The sequence below is a fragment of the Aythya marila genome (genome assembly GCF_965140915.1).
Source record: "Aythya marila genome assembly, chromosome: 1".
NCBI lineage: Eukaryota > Metazoa > Chordata > Aves > Anseriformes > Anatidae > Aythya > Aythya marila.
The window spans coordinates 123127546-123148855 of NC_139042.1; the positions used below are offsets into that span (position 1 = coordinate 123127546).

The window sequence follows — 21310 nt, forward strand, 5'->3', positions numbered from 1 at the left end:
AAGGATAAAGAAACTTTAAATGCTTTTCAACTTTATTCTTACTGGGAGGGTAGTGGCATCCTGACATGTCACATCATCCAATGAAAACTGGCAGGGACTGTATCAGGCTCCTGTATCACCCAGCATTTATCATATTAAGTGTTGCAGTAATCTTTGCTTGGCTGTAGTGCTTTCTTCAGCCTGCAGACGTGGTATTCCCAATTCCAGGTACTTTTGCTGGGGCAAGACCAGAGTAATCAGCGCTAACAGAAAGGGAAAGTAACCAGATGTGAAGCACTGTGACCATATGGTGAGCAACATGTCAGGCTGGTACTGCACAGCGTTTGTACAACCCAGTCAAAAACAGGTATTGCAAATGGATGTGGAAAATTATAATAGTTAAAAATATGATCAAGTGCTTTGGGTACACTTCCCTGAAAAGAGAACATCTGTTCAGGAATAAACGTAACTGCTTCAAAAAAGAAGAAAATAAAATGTACCTAGTGATCCTGAACTCAACTTCTCCATTGGATAAATATATTTGAAATAGTTGTACAGTTCACAGTGGCATAAAGTTCTCTGATTGCTTGAGTGCTTGAAAATATCTCATCAGTAAAAAAATACCAGAGCTGGGGGAGGAAAACCCTCTCTCTGAATTCTGTACATGGGCAAATGCACAGGTTTTGGCAGACATCAGGTCAGTGGATCCATGGGAAACCAGCAGCATTGCAGGACTGCAGATCACAAGTCAGGGGATGGAGGATAAGAGGAATAGTAAGGCCCATTTTCCTGCAATGAGAACAGAATAAATAGTTGAACGAAAGCCTCCTCCAACACACCTTGGTAGAATGGATGATAATACAGATGTAAACAGGTGCTCCTAACTGCTTTTTCCATGAATACAGTGACCACCACAATTCAACCAGAACAGGATTGTACTGGTAATCAGTTTTAAACTGGTTTTAAACACAAAATACAGGTTAAAATTCATACAAAACTGCAATGCAAGGAAACTGCAAATGCTAGGATAGCCAGTCATTCCCTTCAAGACAAAGTTATCTATGCAGCCCTGCAGCTGTGCCTGCTATTTTGTAGTTAAGAGGACATCCTCATTAGGTTGATTTGAATGGTGCAAGCCATATGCATTCCACCATTTGTACAGAGACCTGAGAGGAGGATGAACCCACACAATGAATGGCAAGGCATCCTACTACAGTTCCATTTTCCATTGTTTATTTTTTATTTTATTTTTTTTTTCCCTTGACACATGGGACAGGAAAACAGAAGACAGCTTTTTTTGCAGTAGGTGTAAAGTATACAGCACATATATGACATGAATTTTATCTTCTGCACAGGCTCTTAGCATGTTATGTTACAGTTCTTGGCTGAAGAAAGCTAGTCTGCCTCCTACACACGTAGGAGGCTGCACTATTGAGAATAGAGTCTACTTCTTGACCCTTCCTAGGACAAATAGTGAAAAAAAAAATCTAAGAAAATCGTTAATCACTGAAGAAAATAGGCTTTCCAGGAACCCTCTCTTTATTCTACACATTCTTAATATAGAGAGGTCAACCCCTTTGCAGGTTTTGCAGAGCAGAACGGGAGATACACAGTAACTACACTTGGGAACACAGACAGACAGGTGCCACATGAAATCACTTACCCTGGCGTCATACTCAAGGACAAAAGGGGGAAGATCAATCTGTTCTGGGGGTATGGCTGTGAATAACTGCTGAAGGCTTTCCACATAGTGGATTTTGTCCTTTAGCCCTGAGACTGTAAAGGTTGTGAAAAACCATGCCGAGACCTGAAAATAAACCCCAACAAAAACTAATTGAGATGGTGCTGTTTCAAAACCTTCAGGTTGAACAAAATATTCCAAATCTGGCTTGAATTACACTTGAAGCATTGATACCATTGCAATAACACAAGGTGGTCAGGAAGTATACACCAATGAGGGCTAGCAAGCTTTAGAGCTTTAAAGCTAATGCTATCTGACTCCATGCTAGCTCCTTCTCCTCCCCAGCTGCCAGCTTAAGGTCCTCTCTTTCTACTGTAGAATAGTGACAGCTATTCTACTTTTGTCTTAAAAAAAATACAATCTATGTAGCAACATGTTTTCACTTCAGGTTCGGGTTTAGCATTTTCAGAATATGATCTATCTGACTCTATATCTGACAGAAGCAATTTCAACTTATTCTACAAGATTTTACTGGAAGTATGTGTACCTCTGTGTCTGGATGTAAATGGGATAAGGATTTTTTTTTTTTTGCAAAGGCCAGTAAAACACCGTCTTCTGAAAGTTGTTAAATACTGCTGTTTAGATTGACGCTGCAAACTTTTGCTTTTAAACCTGCATTGTCCAAACTTGAGCACTATATTACTTATTCTATCAGCCTAGATAAGAAATGAAGGGAAAAGGAAAAAAAAAACAAAAAACTCCAGGAAGCAGAGGCTGCTGTTCTGCAGGTCACAAATGCTCATACTGAGGGGAGAGGAGAGGGGTCAAGGGCCTATGGTAGGTGGCATGCAGGTCACTGAATTTTTCCAAACTTCAGGTAAAATTCAGTTGGGTTTCTGCTAATAGAAGCTGAACTTCTGGAAAATAAAAATCAAGTAAAATACCTTTTGCTAACAATCTATATATTAACATGGTAGCTAGGAGGGAAAGAATTAATTTTATTTCCAGCTTCAGATATTAATATCGTTGCACAGAAGTTATTGAATGCACACAGAAACCTGGCTGAAAAGTTGTTGCTACTGGATGAAGAAATTCTTGAGACATTCCAAGCTGGGAGACCATACAGAAGAGTAACAGTGGTCAGGAAAAGAGCATCAATCTCAACTCCATATAATCAGAGACAAGGACAACTTAGTCATCCTCCAGAGGAGGAGACTGAGTCCGATGCAGTATTGCTCTGAAAGTTCTGGAAAGTAAAGCTCTGGATGAGCATGGCAGTGAGAAAGAAAGACTAAATGTTTATCTGCCAACACCCAAAGTATTTTTTTCTTTTCTACTATATACCTCACCTTCGAACGAAATGTTGGGTGGACAAAATACAGTGCCTTCAAATTCCTCTTGTACCTGATTTAAAGAAAGAAAAAAACGTCTTAAAATTGACTTCTAATCAAGCTTACCTAGACAACAGAACTGTCAAAATATAGATCATTTTGTTTAAGTGCCTGCGATGCAATTTTACAAAGCTAGATCTCATAAGGGGGCCTTTGGGAAAGCTGGGAAAGGACTATCAGGGAGTGTAGTAATAGGACAAGGGGGAATTGTTTTAAACTAAAACAGGACACATTTAGATTAGATATTTGGAAGAAATTATTTCCTATGAGGGTGGTGAGGCACTGGAACAGGTTGCCCAGAGAAGCTTCCATCCCTGGACATTTTCAAAGGCCAGGTTGGATGGAGCTTGGAGCAACCTGAACTAGTGCTAGGTGTCCCTGTCCATGGCAGGGGGGATGGAACTGGATGAGATTTAAGGTCCCTTCCAACCCAAACCATTCTATGATTCTGTGAGTAGGAAAGATGACAGATATCCCTTCTTTTTGCCTTTGTTACTTACTTAGGTCTTTGTCCTAGTACAATGAATAAATGGAAAACTGGATAAAAGGAATGACAAACACTTGCACAGCACACAGGGGTTCTTCCCCTATTGACACTCACTTGGCATCAACAACATCATAGAGTTTCTTCAAGAAATTAGAGTCTAGTTGATTGTAATCATTTGTGAGCGTATGGAAATACACTAGGACATATTCCTTCACTGCAATATGATCCATAACGTGGATGAAATACAGAAGAGCCTGAGATGGAAAGAAGTGAAATTTATATACGCAAGGAACTCTTTCACAGTTGCATTATATTTTAATATGCTTTCTTTAATTCATTCAAATATCAGGAATCATGAAGCTGGGTGGCATTCCGTTTCAGCTACAAAAGCAAGGTGAACACTCCAACTCTTGAACTTGACTGTAATCACTTGGATGTCTTTTTTTGTCTAACTGACTTCACAGAGAAAGGTTTGCTGTTTGCATGAAAAACTCATTTAACTTGCTACATTTCACTTTCCATATCTTCTAGTTACAGAAGCAGAGCAAGTCTTACTTTCTGAGAAGAAAACCAACAATTTTCTCTGAAAACAGTCCACTTCCTCCTCCAGAAAAGCCACCCCAAGACATACAAAGCATGCGGGGGAATATGTTTTGATCTGTCTATGAAAATATTTTTTATTTAGTCTCTTAAGTCTTCTACAGATAATACTTTTAGAATTAACAGTGACGTACTCTTATAATTGGGCTTTCACAACCTGAACATTCACATTCAACCTACACAACTCTAGTATTGCAAAGTCTTACCTTTTCCATGTCTATCAATGTTACAGGGATATTCCTTCCAACCACTACCATCACTGTGCGACCAAAGTTATCCACACCTACAAGAGAAAGAAAAATAAGACTCAGAACAGTCATGCCAGGTTTCAGAGCTGGTCCTTTTTAAACCAGGGAGAACCAGCCACAACTCAGAACCTCCCTACTGCTGTTGCTAAACTAACCACAGAACATTACTTTTTCTTTGTTTAAACTGCCATTCACACTAAGTTCATTCTTCCTCTGAGGCTACTACTGGTTGCATTCTACAGGCAAATTCAGAATATGTATATATCCTCAGACTGTTAAAGAGGAGCTGTTGGGGAGCTTACCACACAGTCTTTCAAAGTCAGTCAAGAAAGAACCTGAAAATACCAGATTTACTACAGAGGTGCTGCCTAGTTCCTGGCCAGGTTTCTAACTAGATGACATGATGTATTGTACTCAAATTCCACAGAAAATATCGTATTTTTATTTTGTATTTTTACTTTAAGACGGGGTCATCGCCATAGCGAGAGTCATCAGTGCCCTAAACTTACCTGTCTGGTACAAGGCTTTAAGGGAAGCAATATCAGAGAGGTCTTCAGCTCTTGCTTGACATAGCCAGCGATTATAACTAGAAAGTGAAAAACATCTGGTCAGATCTAATCCCCTTTGGGCATTAGAAGCCTAAAGAAGGATAAAACTAGCACTTTGTCACTGATCTCTCTTTAATGTGGGTTTCTGATCAACAGAGCTACTTTCAAATTGATGAAGAAGTATTAAAATAAACATTCAAGCGACTTCCCTAGTGATTTTTACTGGGGCACTGAATATGCACCACCTAGTAACTATCGGTGGCATTGCATTTGGGCTGAAAACATCTCAAAGATTTTTCCACTGAAACACCTCCATGTCAGCATTTAAAAAACAAGAGATTTCTTAAAAAAGTCCATAGGTTGAACCTTACTACTCAGCAACCAGCATCACATACGTATTTTATTTCTTAAATGGTGAAGAATTGAGTGCCTCATCTGAGTAAAGAGGGCAAATAACACATCTTAAAGATTCCCTAGCATCAGATTGGCTTCTTGCAAAGTGGTTATGCACATTAAGGCTAATGGCAAAAAAGAAAGAAAAAAAAAGAGGGAAGAAGCGTCACCATCCTTTTTTTTTTTTTTTTTTTTAAATCTTTCTAAAAAACTACCTGCTAGTTGCCCAGAGCCTCAGGAGCAAGCAGGCAGTACTAAAAGCCAGTGTGATCCCACCACAGAAAGTGATGATTAAACAGTGACACCTTGTGGCAAAGGCATAAACCAGCTGGCCCGATGCACTGGGCGTGCTAGAGGATTCATCAATTGCTTCCCTTCTATTGCTCATTCCCTTCAGGCTAGAGAAGCCACCACTGAGATTCAGGGGGACATCAGACCTTATGGATAACTAAGTCATCGTGAGAGCCGGTCCTCTGAACAGCTAGCTAACCCAAAACATTCACACAGGCAAGGAAATTCTCACTTCCTCTGATGCTGTTTTTGCAGTGCTGCCTCTGACAACTGTCCCTGAAGGATGAGGCGTCTCTGTTTGTCAACGTCTCCCTCCATGCGGGCAAAAGCATGGGAACCAATGAAAGACAAGTCTGCCTCCAACCCCTCTTCATCTGAAGCATCTGCAGTAGAAACAAAGGTAGCATAAAACGTTCAAGCTGCGTACGAAACAGCAGTGCTGCTGCTGAACTGCTAAATATCTCTGTGAGCCAACTCATTCATCACGCTACACACACAAAAACCACAGTGTACCATGATTATAGCATGCAACTGAGAAATACACACTCTCTTAAAGCATTGTTTTGTCTGGAAAATAACTGGGTAAGTCCTAGTTATCACCTTGTAACACACAGAAAATGGTTAATTCTCCCAGGGGGATTGCACAATAAGGTCTAGAGAGAGTGACTTGGGGCTTCCAGTTGTCCTAGTTGTTTTAAGAGGAAAAGTTAGCATGCGGAGGGACACGTGCTGCAGTTTTATTCAGCTTAGAGGCTGTGCTGTAGAAAGGGCTCACTTCTTCCTTTTACATTGACTCTGCTGAAACAGATGCTGTAGAAGAGTGATAACCTGAGTTTGGGTATCTACTACACGGCTGTGCAATGGGGTATGAGAGCACAGGCTTACTTGCTGGCAACCATAACAGAATGCTTCACTGAACTTTATATCATAAAGGAATATTGTTAGGGCTTCTAGTACTGCCTCCCTGGGCAATTTGGATGATAGGAACTGAATTTTCCAACTTCAGTATGACATGCTATAGCAACAATGGAACAGGAGTGCAGGATTCCACTCTACCCATTTGCTCCTATCTATGCCCATTTACACGCTGTATTGTTTTGCCATCCACCTCTCACCATTTCAACCCTGAAATTTAGGCAACCTCTTTATAATCTGTCTTCTTTCACTGAGCTTTTGACAGCCATTTCCCAAACGCTGACCTCTGGATTGATCTAGCTCCTCTACTTTTTAGGGGAGTTTCTGCTAATTTTCATTAAGCACCTACCAGTTTGATGCATGTACTGGATCAACAGAATCTGGCCTGGCTAGAAACAGCATTTTAATATGTCACCTAAAACAGTCCAGTAACAATAATGACTTTTTCAGCCAAGGGCTGGTATGATTCTGAACGGGAAAAGAAGCTCCTAACCAGCTCAGGAGAAAATTTGCAAAGGGAAAGGACTCCATCACCCCTCCCCCCCAAAAAATAAAAAGACAGAACGACAGCTTTACCACATCCTCTAACCACTCTCCACTTCGAGACAGAAAGCAGAAGTTACTGCTGTCGAACACACAAAGCTAATGAGGCAACTTGACAATTCTTTTCATTACAGCCTGCCTTCCCCCACCACCTCACCCCAGATACCTCTTTGTTCACCGTGTATTTTTTTTCTGTTTTTTTTTTTTTTTTTTTTTTTTTTTTGCTTACTTTCACAAAGAGAGCCTTATTCCAAAATTGAGTTAAGAACTCACCATCTGGAACACCTGGCTTCTCAGTAATTCTGATCTGCCGCTCGGGTACTACAGGCTCCCCTTCCGCATTACCAATATCTGCAGGGAGGTAAGGCAAGGATTGTATCTCTTCTTCCAATGATCTTGGAAAATACAGAGGCAGCAACTTCTGGTAAGTGGCCTATAAATAAGAAAAATGCGTGAAGGTCTATCACGCATCCTTGCTCTTCAGATACGTAACACCTACCCTTGTAGCAGGTATCTTCTCTGAGGTTTGGAGGCAACGTGCTACTTTCCTTGATGGCTTACATTGGGCTGCTATTTGGCAATAAATGCAGATAGCCTTTATCAAGGTCAATTTTTTTATTTTGGTGCCACATTGGCAAGTAACCCAGAGAAGATTCTGCTTTAAATTTCATGAACTCAGGTGGACTGAAGATGCTTCAGCATCATGATGAAGTTACAATACATGTAGATGACAGACTTCAGCAAAGGTTGCTTAGATGAAAATGGATCACTACACAGATCACCTCGAGTGATCTGACTGGAAAAAAGAATAAACAAGAAACAACCAAGAGAAACCCTCCTCACATGTAGGAAAACAGTGAAACTCTTTACTAAACATTGTAATACTTCACCACTTGTTCCCTCCAGCAGACGAGTAGTTTTAGAAACCCTATTAAGTGATTTCGTTTTGTCATCCAGATGTGACAGAATCTGAACAGTGTGGGTATTCTGCACAGGAGCAGCTATTATTAAGTCCAACATCTAAGAGATGTTGTCCTAGTTTTGGCTAGGATAAAATAATTTTTCTTCCTAGCAGCTGGTATGGTGCCATGTTTCGGATTTAGGATGAGAACAGCGTTGATACCACACTGATGTTTTAATTGTTGCAGAACAGTGCTTGCACTGAGTCGAGGACTTTTCAGCTCCTCCTACTGCCCTGCCAGTGAGGAGGCTGGGGGTGCACAAGGGGCTGGGAGGGGGCAGAACCAGGACAGCTGACCCCAAATGGCCAAAGGGATATCCCTTAGCACGGGGCATTGTGCTCAACAATAAAACTGAGAGGAGTTGGCTGGGGGAGTAGGGCTGCTGCTCGGGGTCTGGCTGGGCATTGATCAGCTAGTGTTGAGCAACTGCGTTGTGCATTGCTTGGCTTTGGGTATTTTTATCATCATTTTCTCTTCCTTTTCTGTAAGCTGTCCGCATCTCAACCCATGAGATTTTACCTTTCTCCCCTCCATCCCTCCTATGACCCCATGCCACTGGTGGCAGGGGAGGAGTGAGTGAATGGCTGTGTGGCACTTAGTTGCCTGCTGGATTAAGCCACAACAGTCCTTTACATGGGTCATGTGTACACCTTGAGCACAGTGTTCAGTGCCATTAATCAGCAACTGTTAAACTGGTACAGTGTTCATAACAATTGTGTTTTAACATGCTCTGGGCAGATCTGTCATTATCTCAACCCTCTGTGCCCCATATTGGGTGCCAAAAGGACTGTTGTGCTTTTACCTGACAGGCAGTTAAGCACCACACAGATGTCTGCTCACTCCCCCTCAGTGGAACAGGGGAGAGAATCAGGAAAAAAATAATAATAAAAGAAGTGAAAAATCAAGGGTTGAGATAAAGACAGTGCAACTGAAAAGTCCTTGACTCAGTGCAAGCACTGCTCTGCGACAACTAGAATACAGGTGCATTATCAGCATTATTCCCACCCTAAATCCAAAACACAGAAACCATAACAGCTACTAGGAAGAAAAATAACTCTATTCCAGCCAAAACCAGGACTGAAACTGTTAGCACTTATCTGAAAACAGATCATTAAACATCAAGCTTGTTACTTCAGCAATGTTTAAGGTCTTTATATGTGAATGGAAATCAGGGCAATCTTTTAAAAGCAGAAGACCAAACCTTGTATAAAGAGCAAGTCTTGCGTGAAAAAGTCCTGTCTATCTGGTAGAATGCATCCAGCACAACTGCATGCTCTAACCTCTAATACTGACTCCTGTTTACGGCTCAGGAACATGGAAGCCAGAAATGGAAAGGCTGTAAACAAATCTGTGGTGACTGCTCAAAGCGTGCTGGGAAAAAGCACTGGAAAAGATACTGTGCTGATAAGAGACAGAAATAAGCTGTGCAACTGAAAGTCTAAGTGAGACAGGATGATTTGTTAGGGAGAATGTGAGTCCCAGTCTACAGTGCAGGGGTTAATACTGCTGCTGAGATCAAACATGTCCATGAATTTTGATGGAAGAAACATCAAAGAGATACCTCTTCGAGCTCAGAGACTGCAAACACAACCTTCTCCAGAGTCTCCCCGTGAATCTCCAGGAACCTTCGAACTGTGCCTGCAAGAAAGAAGAGTAAATGTAAGTTAGCAAAATAGGAGAAGAAATTTACACATGGCTACAAGCACAGAAATCAACTGAGTGCAGAACAGAGAAAGACATCTCTCTCCTTGCACCAAACAGCTCCACAGGCAGTACACAAGCATGGATTAAGTGGTGGTTTAACATGATATGGGTTTTTGGGCATATTGGAAATTCCATCTCCATTCTCTCCTGCTTCTCTCTTTACAGATGGGTAAAAAATGAAAAAGTCTCTCTGGGATTTTAGCTTACTAGGCACACCTCAATTTATAGAATGTGATCTTAGTGCCCTGTGAAAAAAAATCAAGCCAAAGCCCTCCTTTACCAAGTCTCTGCAAGTTGTCAAAAATGGACTATTCCTAGAACAAGTCGCAAGCCACACAAAAACTCAGGGGTCAGCTATGCAAAAGCAGCATATAGAAATCATAAATGTAAGTAATGAGAGAATTTATTCCCTCTACTAATTCTTGGACTTACATTGCAGCTAAAGGCCCTCATCTGTAATCTTGACAGATGCCAGGATCTTCAAGTGCTTTTCTATCAACATTACTAAGGGAGAAAATGTCCTAACAAATACATTGGCCTAGCAACATTTTTATCAGGTAGCATATAGCCCTACACAGACAACAACAAAGCAATAAAGGAAAGAAGTAACAACGGGTCGGTAGAAAAAAATCTCTTCAAAAACTTCCTGTACAGAAATTCACGTGTAACCGGGTTGATCCACAACACTACTTTACAGGACAAACACAGTTCTGCAGTTCCACAGCAAGCATTTTTCTGAACCTGTGTAAGCAGATATTTTCACAAGTCTTAACTCAGGCAGATGGCAGAGAAACCAGAGAAACAGACAAATCGGTTTCTTCAAGTGCCAGCACCTCTGCTAAGCAAAGGGTGAGATTTCTTTAGTCAGCTTGCACAGCAAGAGGAAAAGCCTGCAACAACATCCCTATTGTGTGGGAGTACCATACAGGGAAGTCCAGGGAATGGATGGTGGTGGAAAGCAGACACAAAGAACAGGACAATGGGAATGAAAAGTTAAAAGAGGAAAAGGAAAAAAAAACAAACAAGGCAAATACACTTTACGTTTGGCTATGCTGACAACACTGAAATAGCAGCTGAAATTCACCCTGTTGCTTGAGGTCCATCTACAGTCATTCACAATTAAGGCCTCATCCTTGTTATTCTGAACACTTTTCTAATATCAGCAAACTCTCACCTCACTCTTCAGCATCTTTTTCCAGGTCATTAAAAAAAGTATCAAACACTAGGTTCCAACACAGCATCCAACCCATGGATGCTTCCTGATGACCTCTTGGAGAAAGGTCTTTTGTTTTTATCCTCCATTTCACATTTATCCATGCAAAGCCTGCTTCTTTATGGCCTCCTGCAACACATTACAGCCCCCTAAAAAAAACTTTCCCCGTATCAATAGCAGTCTGCCAGAGGTAAGCAATCTGTTGCATATTGCCATCCAGTTTACTTCACTTTCCAACATAAACTTACGCAGTGCTATGTGGGTTGCATCCTCCAAGGGGTAGCATCTTTTCAGAGAGTTAATGACACAAAATCCTACAGAGCACATTGCCTGTTCCCTGAAATCCAGAAACAGAGAAGTAAATGAACACAAACATAACTTGAAATCAGGTGGGAGCAAACTTTTGCCAGTACAGTAGGTAACACCAGTACTTTTCTCCTGTTTCTGTGGAGCAGCAATCCTCTTTCAGGTTTGTGCAGAAGGATGCTTTCCTGGCAAGATGCATTAATAAGCAGGGAACGAAAGAACCAGTCATGATTCCATGTTGTTTTTCTTTCTTGTGTTTGTTCTCAGGTTTCTCTTTCTACCTCAACTACCTCATTTCTGCAATTTCTCATATCCTGAATGAAGTTCTTACCTCCAGCTCCCTGTAATCCTTTCAAAATACTTTTCTTCCTGTATAGGAATGACAACAAGGGAAAGGAGGGGAAGAAAAGGTGCTCTTTATTGTAAGTATTATGTTCCTTCACTTGTTCTGCCATTTGTTTTGTCAGTGGTCCAGACACGGACTGAAATGGCTTACTTGATCCTACATACGATTAGACAACCACTGGCAAGGAATGATATATAGCTAAACAGCAAGAAGAGAAGCATGCCACATTATTAGAAAAGTAAAGTAAAGGTGGTGCCAATAGTCAGAGGAGTTTGAACAAGCTCAGAGCTTGTAATTTCAGACAGTCATTCCACAGGTGTCAAAAATCACTCTAGAGAGCAGGAGGACTAAAAGCCACTCAGAAATCAGCAAGCAGAATTATCAACATTTTTTTCATTATTAGAGGTTTCAAACCAGACCTGGCTTTGCTTGCTACATCTGAGGCAGAAAAAACAAACAAACAAAAAACCACCCAAGAACTGGTATATACTAGAAGACTTAACTATAACCTGGATTGTGAAACAGTTACTACTGCACTACACCACAGAAATCAGACTTGAAAGAATTATCTTCCCTACCCTGTGTACTTGTGAAGTAAATTTTCTGACATTGTTCTGGTTCAACTATTTTTTGCCAACTACTATTACAACAGCCCTCATGGGAGAACAGAATTCAGGAAAGAACACAGAAAAACAGAAACCATAAAGATAAAAAAAAATGTTAGCTAAGAGGAAGTAGAAGACACTACGGATGAAAGAGGAAAAACTACAGACCCATCTGCAGTAACTGTTGATTTAGAAATAACCTTGCACCCTGACTCAGAATTGTGGCTACTGTATGAGGGCTGAGAGGTCAAATACATGAACTGATGCAGCAGTCTGATCTGACTGGGTATGTCCACGTGGCTGCACAGAGACACCTGAAACTGCTGCTTGACCAAGCTCTTTTAAAGATTTTTGCAGCATGGAGTCTGGCAGAATTATTAACGATGCTTCTGAGCATGTCTGAATGCTGCACAGCTCTAGCTACGCTGTTCCAGGACTTGAACCCGCTCAGCTCTCTCACCATATTTTATTTAAACTGCAACACAGGTCAGAAGATGTGAGGTATACCGTAAACACAGCACCACTCTTATGTTCTGATCCAAATCCAATAGATGTGAGATGATATTCACGGCCATTTGGCCTCCTGTAGGAGAAGGGATGTGCCATGCAAGCCTTACGTAAGGCGCTGGCTGCTTACTTTGCGAGCTGCAGGACGTTGCGGTAACAGCTGTACAGAGAACTCTCAGCTGCTGTGCGATACCGGCTCTTGTATTTGGGTCCCACTGTGTGAATGATGAAGCGTGCAGCCAAATTAAATCCTTTGGTGAGTTTAGCCTCCCCTGTCCTGCACCCTGGAAAAAAAACAACACAATAAACACCAGGATTTGCACAAATGCCATAGGGTCAAAAGTATTCAAGCCCTCGACTTCCTCCTGAGTCAGGTAATTTGGCTTCATCCGTAAAAGTCAGCATTTTGGGTATCAAATATTAAGGATAGCACCTTCTCTCTCACAGCAACTGCTTAATACCACCTAGTCATGTTGAAGAGGTGAAGGCCGTGCTAATTCCTCTCAGTTTTAAAAGCTACACGTATGAAGGCAAACCACAAATTGTTAGAAATGCTGCCTTAATTGCAGTGCTTACTATGTTACAGACAGAGCCAAAGGGAGAAACGTGTTAACAACATGCAGAACACCGATACACCAATATGCTATACAACCACCAATAAAAAGTCCTTCTGAATTTATCAGCTTGGCTTTGGGAAACTGCTTTTTGGATAAAAGGTCTGCAAAGCTCCTTATCAAACTCACCAATTGCTGGCAAACGTATATGAAATGGGAAGACCGAGCACATGTTTCATCTACACTCCCTGAGCCAAGTAACATTCATTGCTTTGCAAATTTCTTGGTGTCCATAAGGCGTAAGGATGATTTTCAAGGAGATCATACCTTTCTTGACAGACCAGATGTCTAGTCCGAAGGCAATGAAGTTTGCACACCACATTTAATTGTTCCATTCCCAGCACCCTCCAGTTACATACTCTAGGATTATTTACTGCATAGTCTTTAACTCGCTTTGATTAGCACTGCTCTTTGGCTATCCCCTGCAAGTTCCTCCTGTTTAATTTCTGCGTTTCTTTGCAAGTTTTTTGCATTCTGTTAGAACCCTCTGTGACATCTGTAAGCTCTCTACTGCCTGCCCTTTTTCAATATATTTTGGATTTAAAAAAAGAAATATCCAGCAACAGCTGTTGTATTTGAAGTCTGTTTCCTCCAGGTACCTTTCCTGGAGGAAAAAAGTCTGCTAACTCTCCCCTTCTTCACCTAAATCACTTCACAAGAAATGAACTCCACTGCAGTTCTGAACAGCTGAAGAAGTACTTTCAGTCTCTCTCTTTCCCAGCCCTCAAGGAGGAATATTTCTCATCTTCTTCCCTCTGCTTATGCAGCTGCAGAGAGCCACCTAAGCTTTCTAATCTAGCTGAAAACTAATCTTTTCACCAGATCAGCTTGCAACCTGATCTTATAGGTTGCTAATGCCCATGAAAAGAAATTCTGCGTGAACAAGTGGCTGGGCCCACCCTGCTGGCAGCAGCACTGCTGCAGCTTGGTTCAAGTCGATTATGAAGCTTCACACTGAATAGAAATGTTCACTTTCTCTCCTACTCCACTGAATTTGTTGTGGTGCTCAGACAGGCTGCTTCACAGCATACATGAAAGCATGTGTTAAGGCAGGAAATATTCCAGGTTGAGAATCTTACTCAAGACTTCAGGCATGCCTTTTTAACGGCGTCAACATATTGCCTTTAAGCCAACACCTTGTAAACTTCTTGATCCCATAAATCACGTTATTTTCTATAGAAGTCGACCTTCTTTATTCTGAAATAAGCAGAAAGAACACAACGGCATACTAAAACTGAGCATAGACTTTGAACTATTGCACATCCTCTAAAATGCCTCAACTGCAAAGAACATATCTAGGTAAGCTGAAGATAGGAAAATCAGAAGCTAAAGCCCAAACATTTAATATATCAGATATCAAGCTATTATTTTCTCCTATGAAGACAGGCTGAGAGCTGGGCTTGTTCACCCCAGAGAAGAGAAGGCTCCCTGGAGACTTTATGGCAGCCTTCCAGTACCTAAAGCGGGCCTACAGGAATGCTGGAAAGGGACTCCTTGTCAGGGGGTGTAGTGATAGGACAATGGGGAATGGCTTTAAACTAGAAGAGGGTAGATTTAGATTAGATATAAGGAAGAAATTCTTTACGGTGAGTTTGATGAGGCCCTGGAACCAGTTGCCCAGAGAAGCTGTGGATGCCCCATCCCTGGAGGTGTTCAAGGCTGGGTTGGATGGGGCTTGGAGCAACCTGGATTAGAGGAAAGTTTCCCTGCTCATGGCAGGGGGGTTGGAACTGGATGAGCTTTAATGTTTCTTACAAGTCAAACCATTCTGTGATTCTGTGATTTGAATGGATCAAGGAGGAAGACTAAAGTCACACAAACTCAGAAGAGCAAGCAAAGGCCTGTAACAAAAATTGTCCGAAGTATTTTCTCTTGTGGAAAAGAATTAAGAGAGTTTGACTGAGGTATAACTGTGAGCTCTGTAGGGAAACTAATACATTCAGACAACCAGATGCAGAATCAGTAATTTCTAACCACACGTGCATCACACTTTGTACTTCCCAATGCTTTCTGTGTACAGATCTCTACAAAATTTGCTAAACTAAATTAAGCAGTAAGAATTATTCCCATTTTAAGACACAGAGTCAGGTGGTCTAGTACAGTGACTTGTACAAGGTCAAGGTCTGTGGCAGAAATGGAACTGAAGTTGAGGTCTTATTATTTTAATCTGGTGATAAAAAATCCCTCCCTTTACTCCCTGTAGTATTTCTGTGTTAATCAAAACTACACTGTTCCCAGGAGCACAGACGTTAGCTGAGCCTTAAAGAAAGCACAATTCTTCTAAAGATCAGCATGTCACATGCTTTAGGATCATGTTTTTTCTTTCAGTCTATGAAACACGGAAATATATGGAGCAGTAGAAGTAACTTGACTGAAAAATCAGCACTCCACACGATCTACAGGTTTAGACCCAAGATCATACATTTTTAATTCTCACCAAGAACTTTCTCCCACATGAAGAAAAATTAAAAATTAAATTGGAAAGAGCACAAAAAGGGGGCTGAGGTGACAGAAGTACGATAAACCAGTTTCTTAACTAGGCTTTGTTTCTGCTACTGTGAAACTCATTAATAGTGCACAAAAGCTGAAGCTGTAACCCAGTTTCTTCCCCCACACAACATGCCACTAGAGCATCAGAGAAGTATTGATTTCTGACAGGGTCTTGTCACAAGACTAAAGGGAAACTATCACAAGGAGTCACGCATCTGCAGATTACATCAAAGACATCAGTGTCACCACAGGGGTGGAGGATGTAAACTGCACATAGCTCAGGATGGCAAAAGAGAATTTAAGAAGCTCAGCCCAACTTTTACAGAGAACTTCCTACAGAGCTGACAGATCTTGAACGTTAAGGATTCAAAATGTCCCTCTTCCCACCCCACAATGCACTGAAAGAACTCCTCGGTTTATTTTTAGAGAAGTGAGTATACGTACCAGGGTCCTAACTATTCCATAACATCTGCTGTATTTTAACAGTTGTTTCTATTCTAAGGATGCACATGGACTTTTCCCTCTACTACGCAATGGTTAGCCTTCCTCCTGTCTTACTTCCAGCTTACTCACAAAAGGCAAGCTGAATGAGTTGAATAGGATTTCGTAAAACTAAGCATGCCTATTCTACTGCAGTTCAAGCTACTGAAAGCCTGCATTGGAAATATAATGCTCCTTCTATCAATTTTGTTACAGCATGATACAGGAGATAGAGCTGTTACCAAAGAGGGTGATTAGTACTACTCAGGAATCAGTTCTCAAAATTCAGCTTCAGGGTGATCAGGTCTCAAAATTCAGCTCAGTACCATGTGGGAAATCTTAATTTTAACTGCAAGCTGTATCAGACTTTTGTATGACCTTGGATAACTATAAACTCGTGCTTCCTCACACAAAATAAAAAAGACACTTATTTTCATCTAACAGGCATTAAGAATAAAGCTGAATGTTTAGAAGTCTCGTTATCAGCAATATAACAGGCTAACAAAGAATCCAGCTAATGCAAACCTCACCAAAAGCGGAGGAAATGTACGTCAATCTAGCCTCCCCTCTTTATTTCACCTTAACACCAGACATGGGAGAGAAAAAAAGAAAAAGCTACATCTTGATTTTGGCTCATGCTTTGTACTATGCAAGGACAGCAGATTTCAATATGAAAAATGTCTCCAGCTACTTACCCTTGAGCTTCTGGAGTTCATCCCTCAGGTCAGGCCCAGCATGCATGAAAACACTTTCAGATACTGGATTCTTATCGGTGAGAGACTCATTACTGGTATTTACTATGGCTGTGCAGTTCAGTAATGCTACGTCTCCTTTCCTGAGGAAACAAGGAAAGTTTATTGCAGGTTAAACATCAGATTAAGCAGGATATTCTCAAATAAATGCTGACAAGTGAGGAAATGATGGATTAAAGCATTAACAATATCCCAGTTCCCACATAGTGTAGTGTACCCTGACGTGCTCACCGTGCAGAATCATCCTATGTCTCCAACTGATAGAGACAGATTGCTTGCAGCCCCTCATTTCCTTGAAAACTCTCAGCCTCAAGTCATTTAGAGGTGCACGTAGATAATGCAGTGTTTTCATTTTATATAGGGTGGTTTAGTTAGCAGAACATGTGAAGCAGCACAGTATAACACATTAAAAAAATATGTATTCTCTCATATCTTAGTGATAAGATGATACTGCAGGCATACCATCCAGGGCACCTTACTGCTGCTGCTGCTATTCCTCAGACCATCAAAGATCTCAAGCAACACTGTGGCCAGTCAAATTTTCATTACTTTTGTTCTGGAATTGTGAACCCACAATTTGATCGTGTTCAGTCTGCTGCTCGAGGATCAGACACGCAGCAGATAAACACAGCAGAGATACATGCGAGAAGATGGAACAGCAGAACTCTGACCTGCTTTTTGTCACAGCAGCTGTCATTAGGGATTTTGGAATCAAACAGCATAGGAAGGGAAATAACAATTCCCAAGCACAGGGAGAGATTCAAGTGACAGTTCAAATCACTCACATTTATTTTACCCAAACACAGCTCACAGGAGATGTTTAACCTTTTACTTTTCTTTTTTTTTTTCATCATGTTCAGCAAAACCATGAACAATCCTATTTCCCACACATATGAACCAGGAAAGATGTTCAGGCTGATCCCTTAATTAGCCCTCCCAGTAAATCTGTTGATTCTAGGACTCTATAACAGCATTTCATCATTCTAAATCCTCCTCTCTTCATACTGATTAACAGAGTTACTCACCTAGAGAGTAGGTTTGAGTATCTGAGATACAGGCAAGAAAAACTGATGGAGTAAGTTCACCTCAGCACACTGTACTTATCAATAGATTTTGGTAGAAAAACATGGAGTGGTTGTTTGAGGCAGTCAGATCCTGCAGGAAATGGAGAGGTGATGACAAAGGCACTGGAACCACGTTGAACTTACCATAATATTATTTTTTCGTTGATGTCCTTCCTGTATGGAAAGGGTGATCTAACATCGACTTGAGCTTTTTCAACCGGGTTTGGGTGAGAATCCAGCTGCTTAGCCTCATAGACATCAGTCCAGCCTGGCAGAGTATCGATATCCACAAATTTGGAAGGTGCACCCAAGGGATCCATGGAATGGAAAGAACGGCTTCTTTTTTTCCTTGTTAACTTGTCACACTCCAGTTCTCAATGGAGTCTTCTGGGTGCTTTAAAGGAAGAAAATCAAACCAGGTCACAGCTGTTTACAGAACGTAATTCCCATGGAGCCATCAGACCTTTCACAAGGCTACAATGCAATCACAGGCAACAGAAAAACAGATTTATTTCCAACTCAACCTCTTTCTCCAGTTTTGTCATCTCTATGACAAAGGACAATGAAAATGCTCATAGAATAGTGGTAGTAGGACAAGTTTTCTCCTATAGTGCAAGAAAAAAACACCTTCCCTATTAACTTGGTCCAACTGACTTGTGGGCTTTTATTTTGAAAGTGCTGAAAGCAAGCTCCCAAGCGCAGAAAGGACCTTAGCCTTTCTGAAAAGCAGTATTTCTTTCCATAAAGGAAAAGCAAGTTTGCAGTAGGGTGCCTACGATCTATTCCTTCAGATATTTTGACCTAGCCCTGGGTCATGCTTAAAAACAAACAATGCAAAAGAAAACAAGCGTCTGTTCTCCCCCCAAAAAAAGCCCCTATCCCAGTGGTACAACTTCGTTGTACACCTGTATCGCAGCACCATGCACTGAACTGCAAGTCCAATGAGTTCTGTAGCACTGCAAATAAGGCCCTGTTTTTACAGTCGTGCACTTCCAAAACCTTTTCTCCCAAATGGATTTAGGCGGAAAAAACAAGCAGAGGTAAACCTGAATGCTTGCCAACGAACTTCAAACCCTGAAGAAGCGGACTGAACTCTGACATCCAAGCTGTTTTATCAAAAGGCCAAAATAGCACTGGTGTTCGATCAAAATTTGAGCTTCCCAAAGCGTGCATTTCACTTGCCAGTACAGACCAGCACGTAGGCTACATTTTCACCCCCTAACACTGAACCATGCTGGGGAATTAAACTGGCACCAATAGGCTCACATACATAACTTCGTTTTGCTACATGCACGCTTATTTTAACCTTTTTTACAGCTTTGTCAATAACGGTTTTGACAAAACAATATTACACAAATGGTAATTTCAAAACCTGAGGTATATTTGCTAGCTAGGAAACAAACCAACCCCGCCAAAAACCCCAGCTGATGGTCAATCAAGGCAGACGCTATGACAACGCTGGCCATAAGAGCATATAAATAAGATTTTTGGCCTGATGACTGGGAAAAAGGAGATGAACAAAAACCGGTAGGATTCGTTAGGCCGGCTAATGATTCTGCACTAGATCAGAGCCCACCCCGTGAGGTGCAGACAAAGGTAGGGGCCTCGGCAGGGCGGCGAGAAGAAGAGGCAGCAGGGAAGGAGGCGCACCACAGCTCCTCCTGGAATATTTCCACCCAAATTTTGTAGCCTGGGGACGGAGGCGGCGTTCCGGCACGGCTCAGAGGGCTGACATACTGCAGAGCCAGCCGAGGAGCCCAGCATGGGGGCGGACATTTTACACAGCCCCGTGTCCCCCCCCACAGGGGCTGCAGCCCCGCACCCCCGGGACGCGGGCACAGCACCCCACAGGGGCGGCTCTCCCTCCCTCCCTCCCTGGACACGTTTCAGCACACTTCTGGCCGCAAGAAGCCATCCACCACCCCTACACACATCCAAAACCCCTCTCCCCACGCCCCCACTCACAGGCCCGAGGGTCCCGCTGGGCGCCGCTGCGGCGGCATCACCCCGGAACGGGGCGGGCATCACCACCACCCCTTTCACCACCCTTTCCGTTTCCTTCAGCTCCGCCCCGGCGGCTTCCCGGCCCTCCGTGACGAGCCTCCGCTTCCCTCGGCAACGTGCCGGTGCGGTGTAGGGTCGCCATGGGGCTGAGCCGGCAGTACCTGCGCTATGTGCCCGCCGCCCTCTTCGGGCTGCTGGGCAGCGCCGGCGGCAACGCCGCCATGGTGGCGCTGGGCGGCGAGCGGGGCCGCGGCGTGGCGGTGGCCGCCTGCGAGCATGTTTTCGTGTGGGACCTGAGGAAAGGGGAGAAGGTGAGGTGGAAAAGCTCTTCTGGGATGCTTCCAGCCGAAGAAGTTTGGGTTAGGGTGCCTGCAGGCAGCCCCGCAGCTCTGGGGTAAAGCCCCTCGCTCTGTGGGGGTTAAAACGCAGGGGTTAGGAATTGGGGTTTTTGGGCGCCGGTGCCTGTTTGATTGGGAGGAATTACTACTTGTTACCTTGTGCCTTGTAAAATAGGGTTAATTATACTCTATTCAGCACAGAAAGCTGAAAAATGAACTTCAGAACGTGCACAAACGCTTAGTTGGAAGTGCAGTAGGAGCGCAAAATACGCTCAGGTTTCCAGGCCCTGTTCCTGTTTGATTGTGAGGGATTACTTCCAGCTCCTGCATGCCTTGTAAAATGGGGTTAATTACGCTCCATTCAGCACAGAAACATGAAAAATGAATTTATAAAGATGCAGAAGCACTTTGTTGGAAGATCAGTAGGCACACAAAATACATTCTGCTAAGTGCGTGGCTCTGGCATATCATTTACCATCACTTTTTGTTTTCTGTCCTAAAAATTGCAGGTTCTTATCTTGAAGGGTCTCAAGCAGGAGGCCAGGTACCTCTGCCCCTCTCCAGACGGGTTGCACCTGGCTGTTGGCTATGAGGACGGCTCGATCCGTATTTTCAACCTCCTGAATGGGGAAGCAAACGTCACTTTCAATGGACACAAGGCTGCGGTTACGGCCATGCAGTACGACCAGCTTGGTGGCCGGCTGGTATCTGGCTCAAAGGTGAGGCTTGAACATCTGGGGGGCTTTCCTTTCACAGTAGGGAGAAGGAGAGACTCTGTGGAGAAGGTTGACCTGAGCTAAAATGTTTGGTATTTTAGGTGGGTTGTGTGCCCTGAGGAGTTTGAGGAGA

At 42.5% G+C, this 21310-nt stretch overlaps 2 protein-coding genes across 5 annotated transcripts in view; one reads left to right on the forward strand and one right to left on the reverse strand.

Moving 5' to 3' along the window:
- GDAP2 (ganglioside induced differentiation associated protein 2) lies at positions 1–20181 on the reverse strand. 4 transcript variants are annotated; one of them, XR_014319407.1, is made up of 15 exons: positions 20085–20147; positions 18264–18513; positions 16999–17138; positions 12850–13003; positions 11204–11292; positions 9600–9676; positions 7350–7509; positions 5851–6001; positions 4896–4972; positions 4345–4421; positions 3653–3792; positions 3010–3064; positions 1643–1786; positions 480–768; positions 1–242 (listed from the first exon to the last, which is right to left on the reverse strand). XR_014319407.1 is itself a non-coding variant. In XM_082784091.1 (14 exons), the coding sequence occupies exons 2-14, from the start codon at positions 18437–18439 to the stop codon at positions 721–723; spliced, it is 1488 nt and encodes a 495-aa protein (XP_082640217.1). In that variant the 5' UTR covers positions 18440–18593; positions 20085–20181; the 3' UTR covers positions 2–720. The 4 variants fall into 4 exon arrangements, 3 of the variants coding, with proteins under 3 accessions (XP_082640218.1, XP_082640217.1, XP_082640216.1); XM_082784091.1 differs by having other exon boundaries at positions 2–768; positions 18264–18593; positions 20085–20181; XM_082784090.1 differs by having other exon boundaries at positions 2–768.
- WDR3 (WD repeat domain 3) overlaps positions 20169–21310 on the forward strand; it is a 20307-nt gene continuing 19165 nt past the window's right edge. Inside the window, exons 1-2 of the mRNA XM_082784071.1 lie at positions 20169–20434; positions 20971–21180. Of these exons, the coding sequence (XP_082640197.1) occupies positions 20264–20434; positions 20971–21180 (381 nt within the window). The 5' untranslated portion in view covers positions 20169–20263. The remainder of the gene's footprint in view (positions 20435–20970; positions 21181–21310) is intronic.

What these genes read in the sequence shown, in the direction of transcription:
- GDAP2 (XM_082784091.1), bottom strand. Translation starts at nt 18,439, where the DNA reads ATGGATCCCTTGGGTGCACCTTCCAAATTTGTGGATATCGATACTCTG. An exon ending in TGCAACCCACATAGCACTGC is followed by an intron (nt 9,677 to 11,203) that starts GTAAGTTTATGT and finishes TCTTTCTTGCAG; the next exon opens with GCACAGTTCGAAGGTTCCTG. An exon ending in TAAAGCCTTGTACCAGACAG is followed by an intron (nt 4,422 to 4,895) that starts GTAAGTTTAGGG and finishes TTTCTCTTGTAG; the next exon opens with GTGTGGATAACTTTGGTCGC.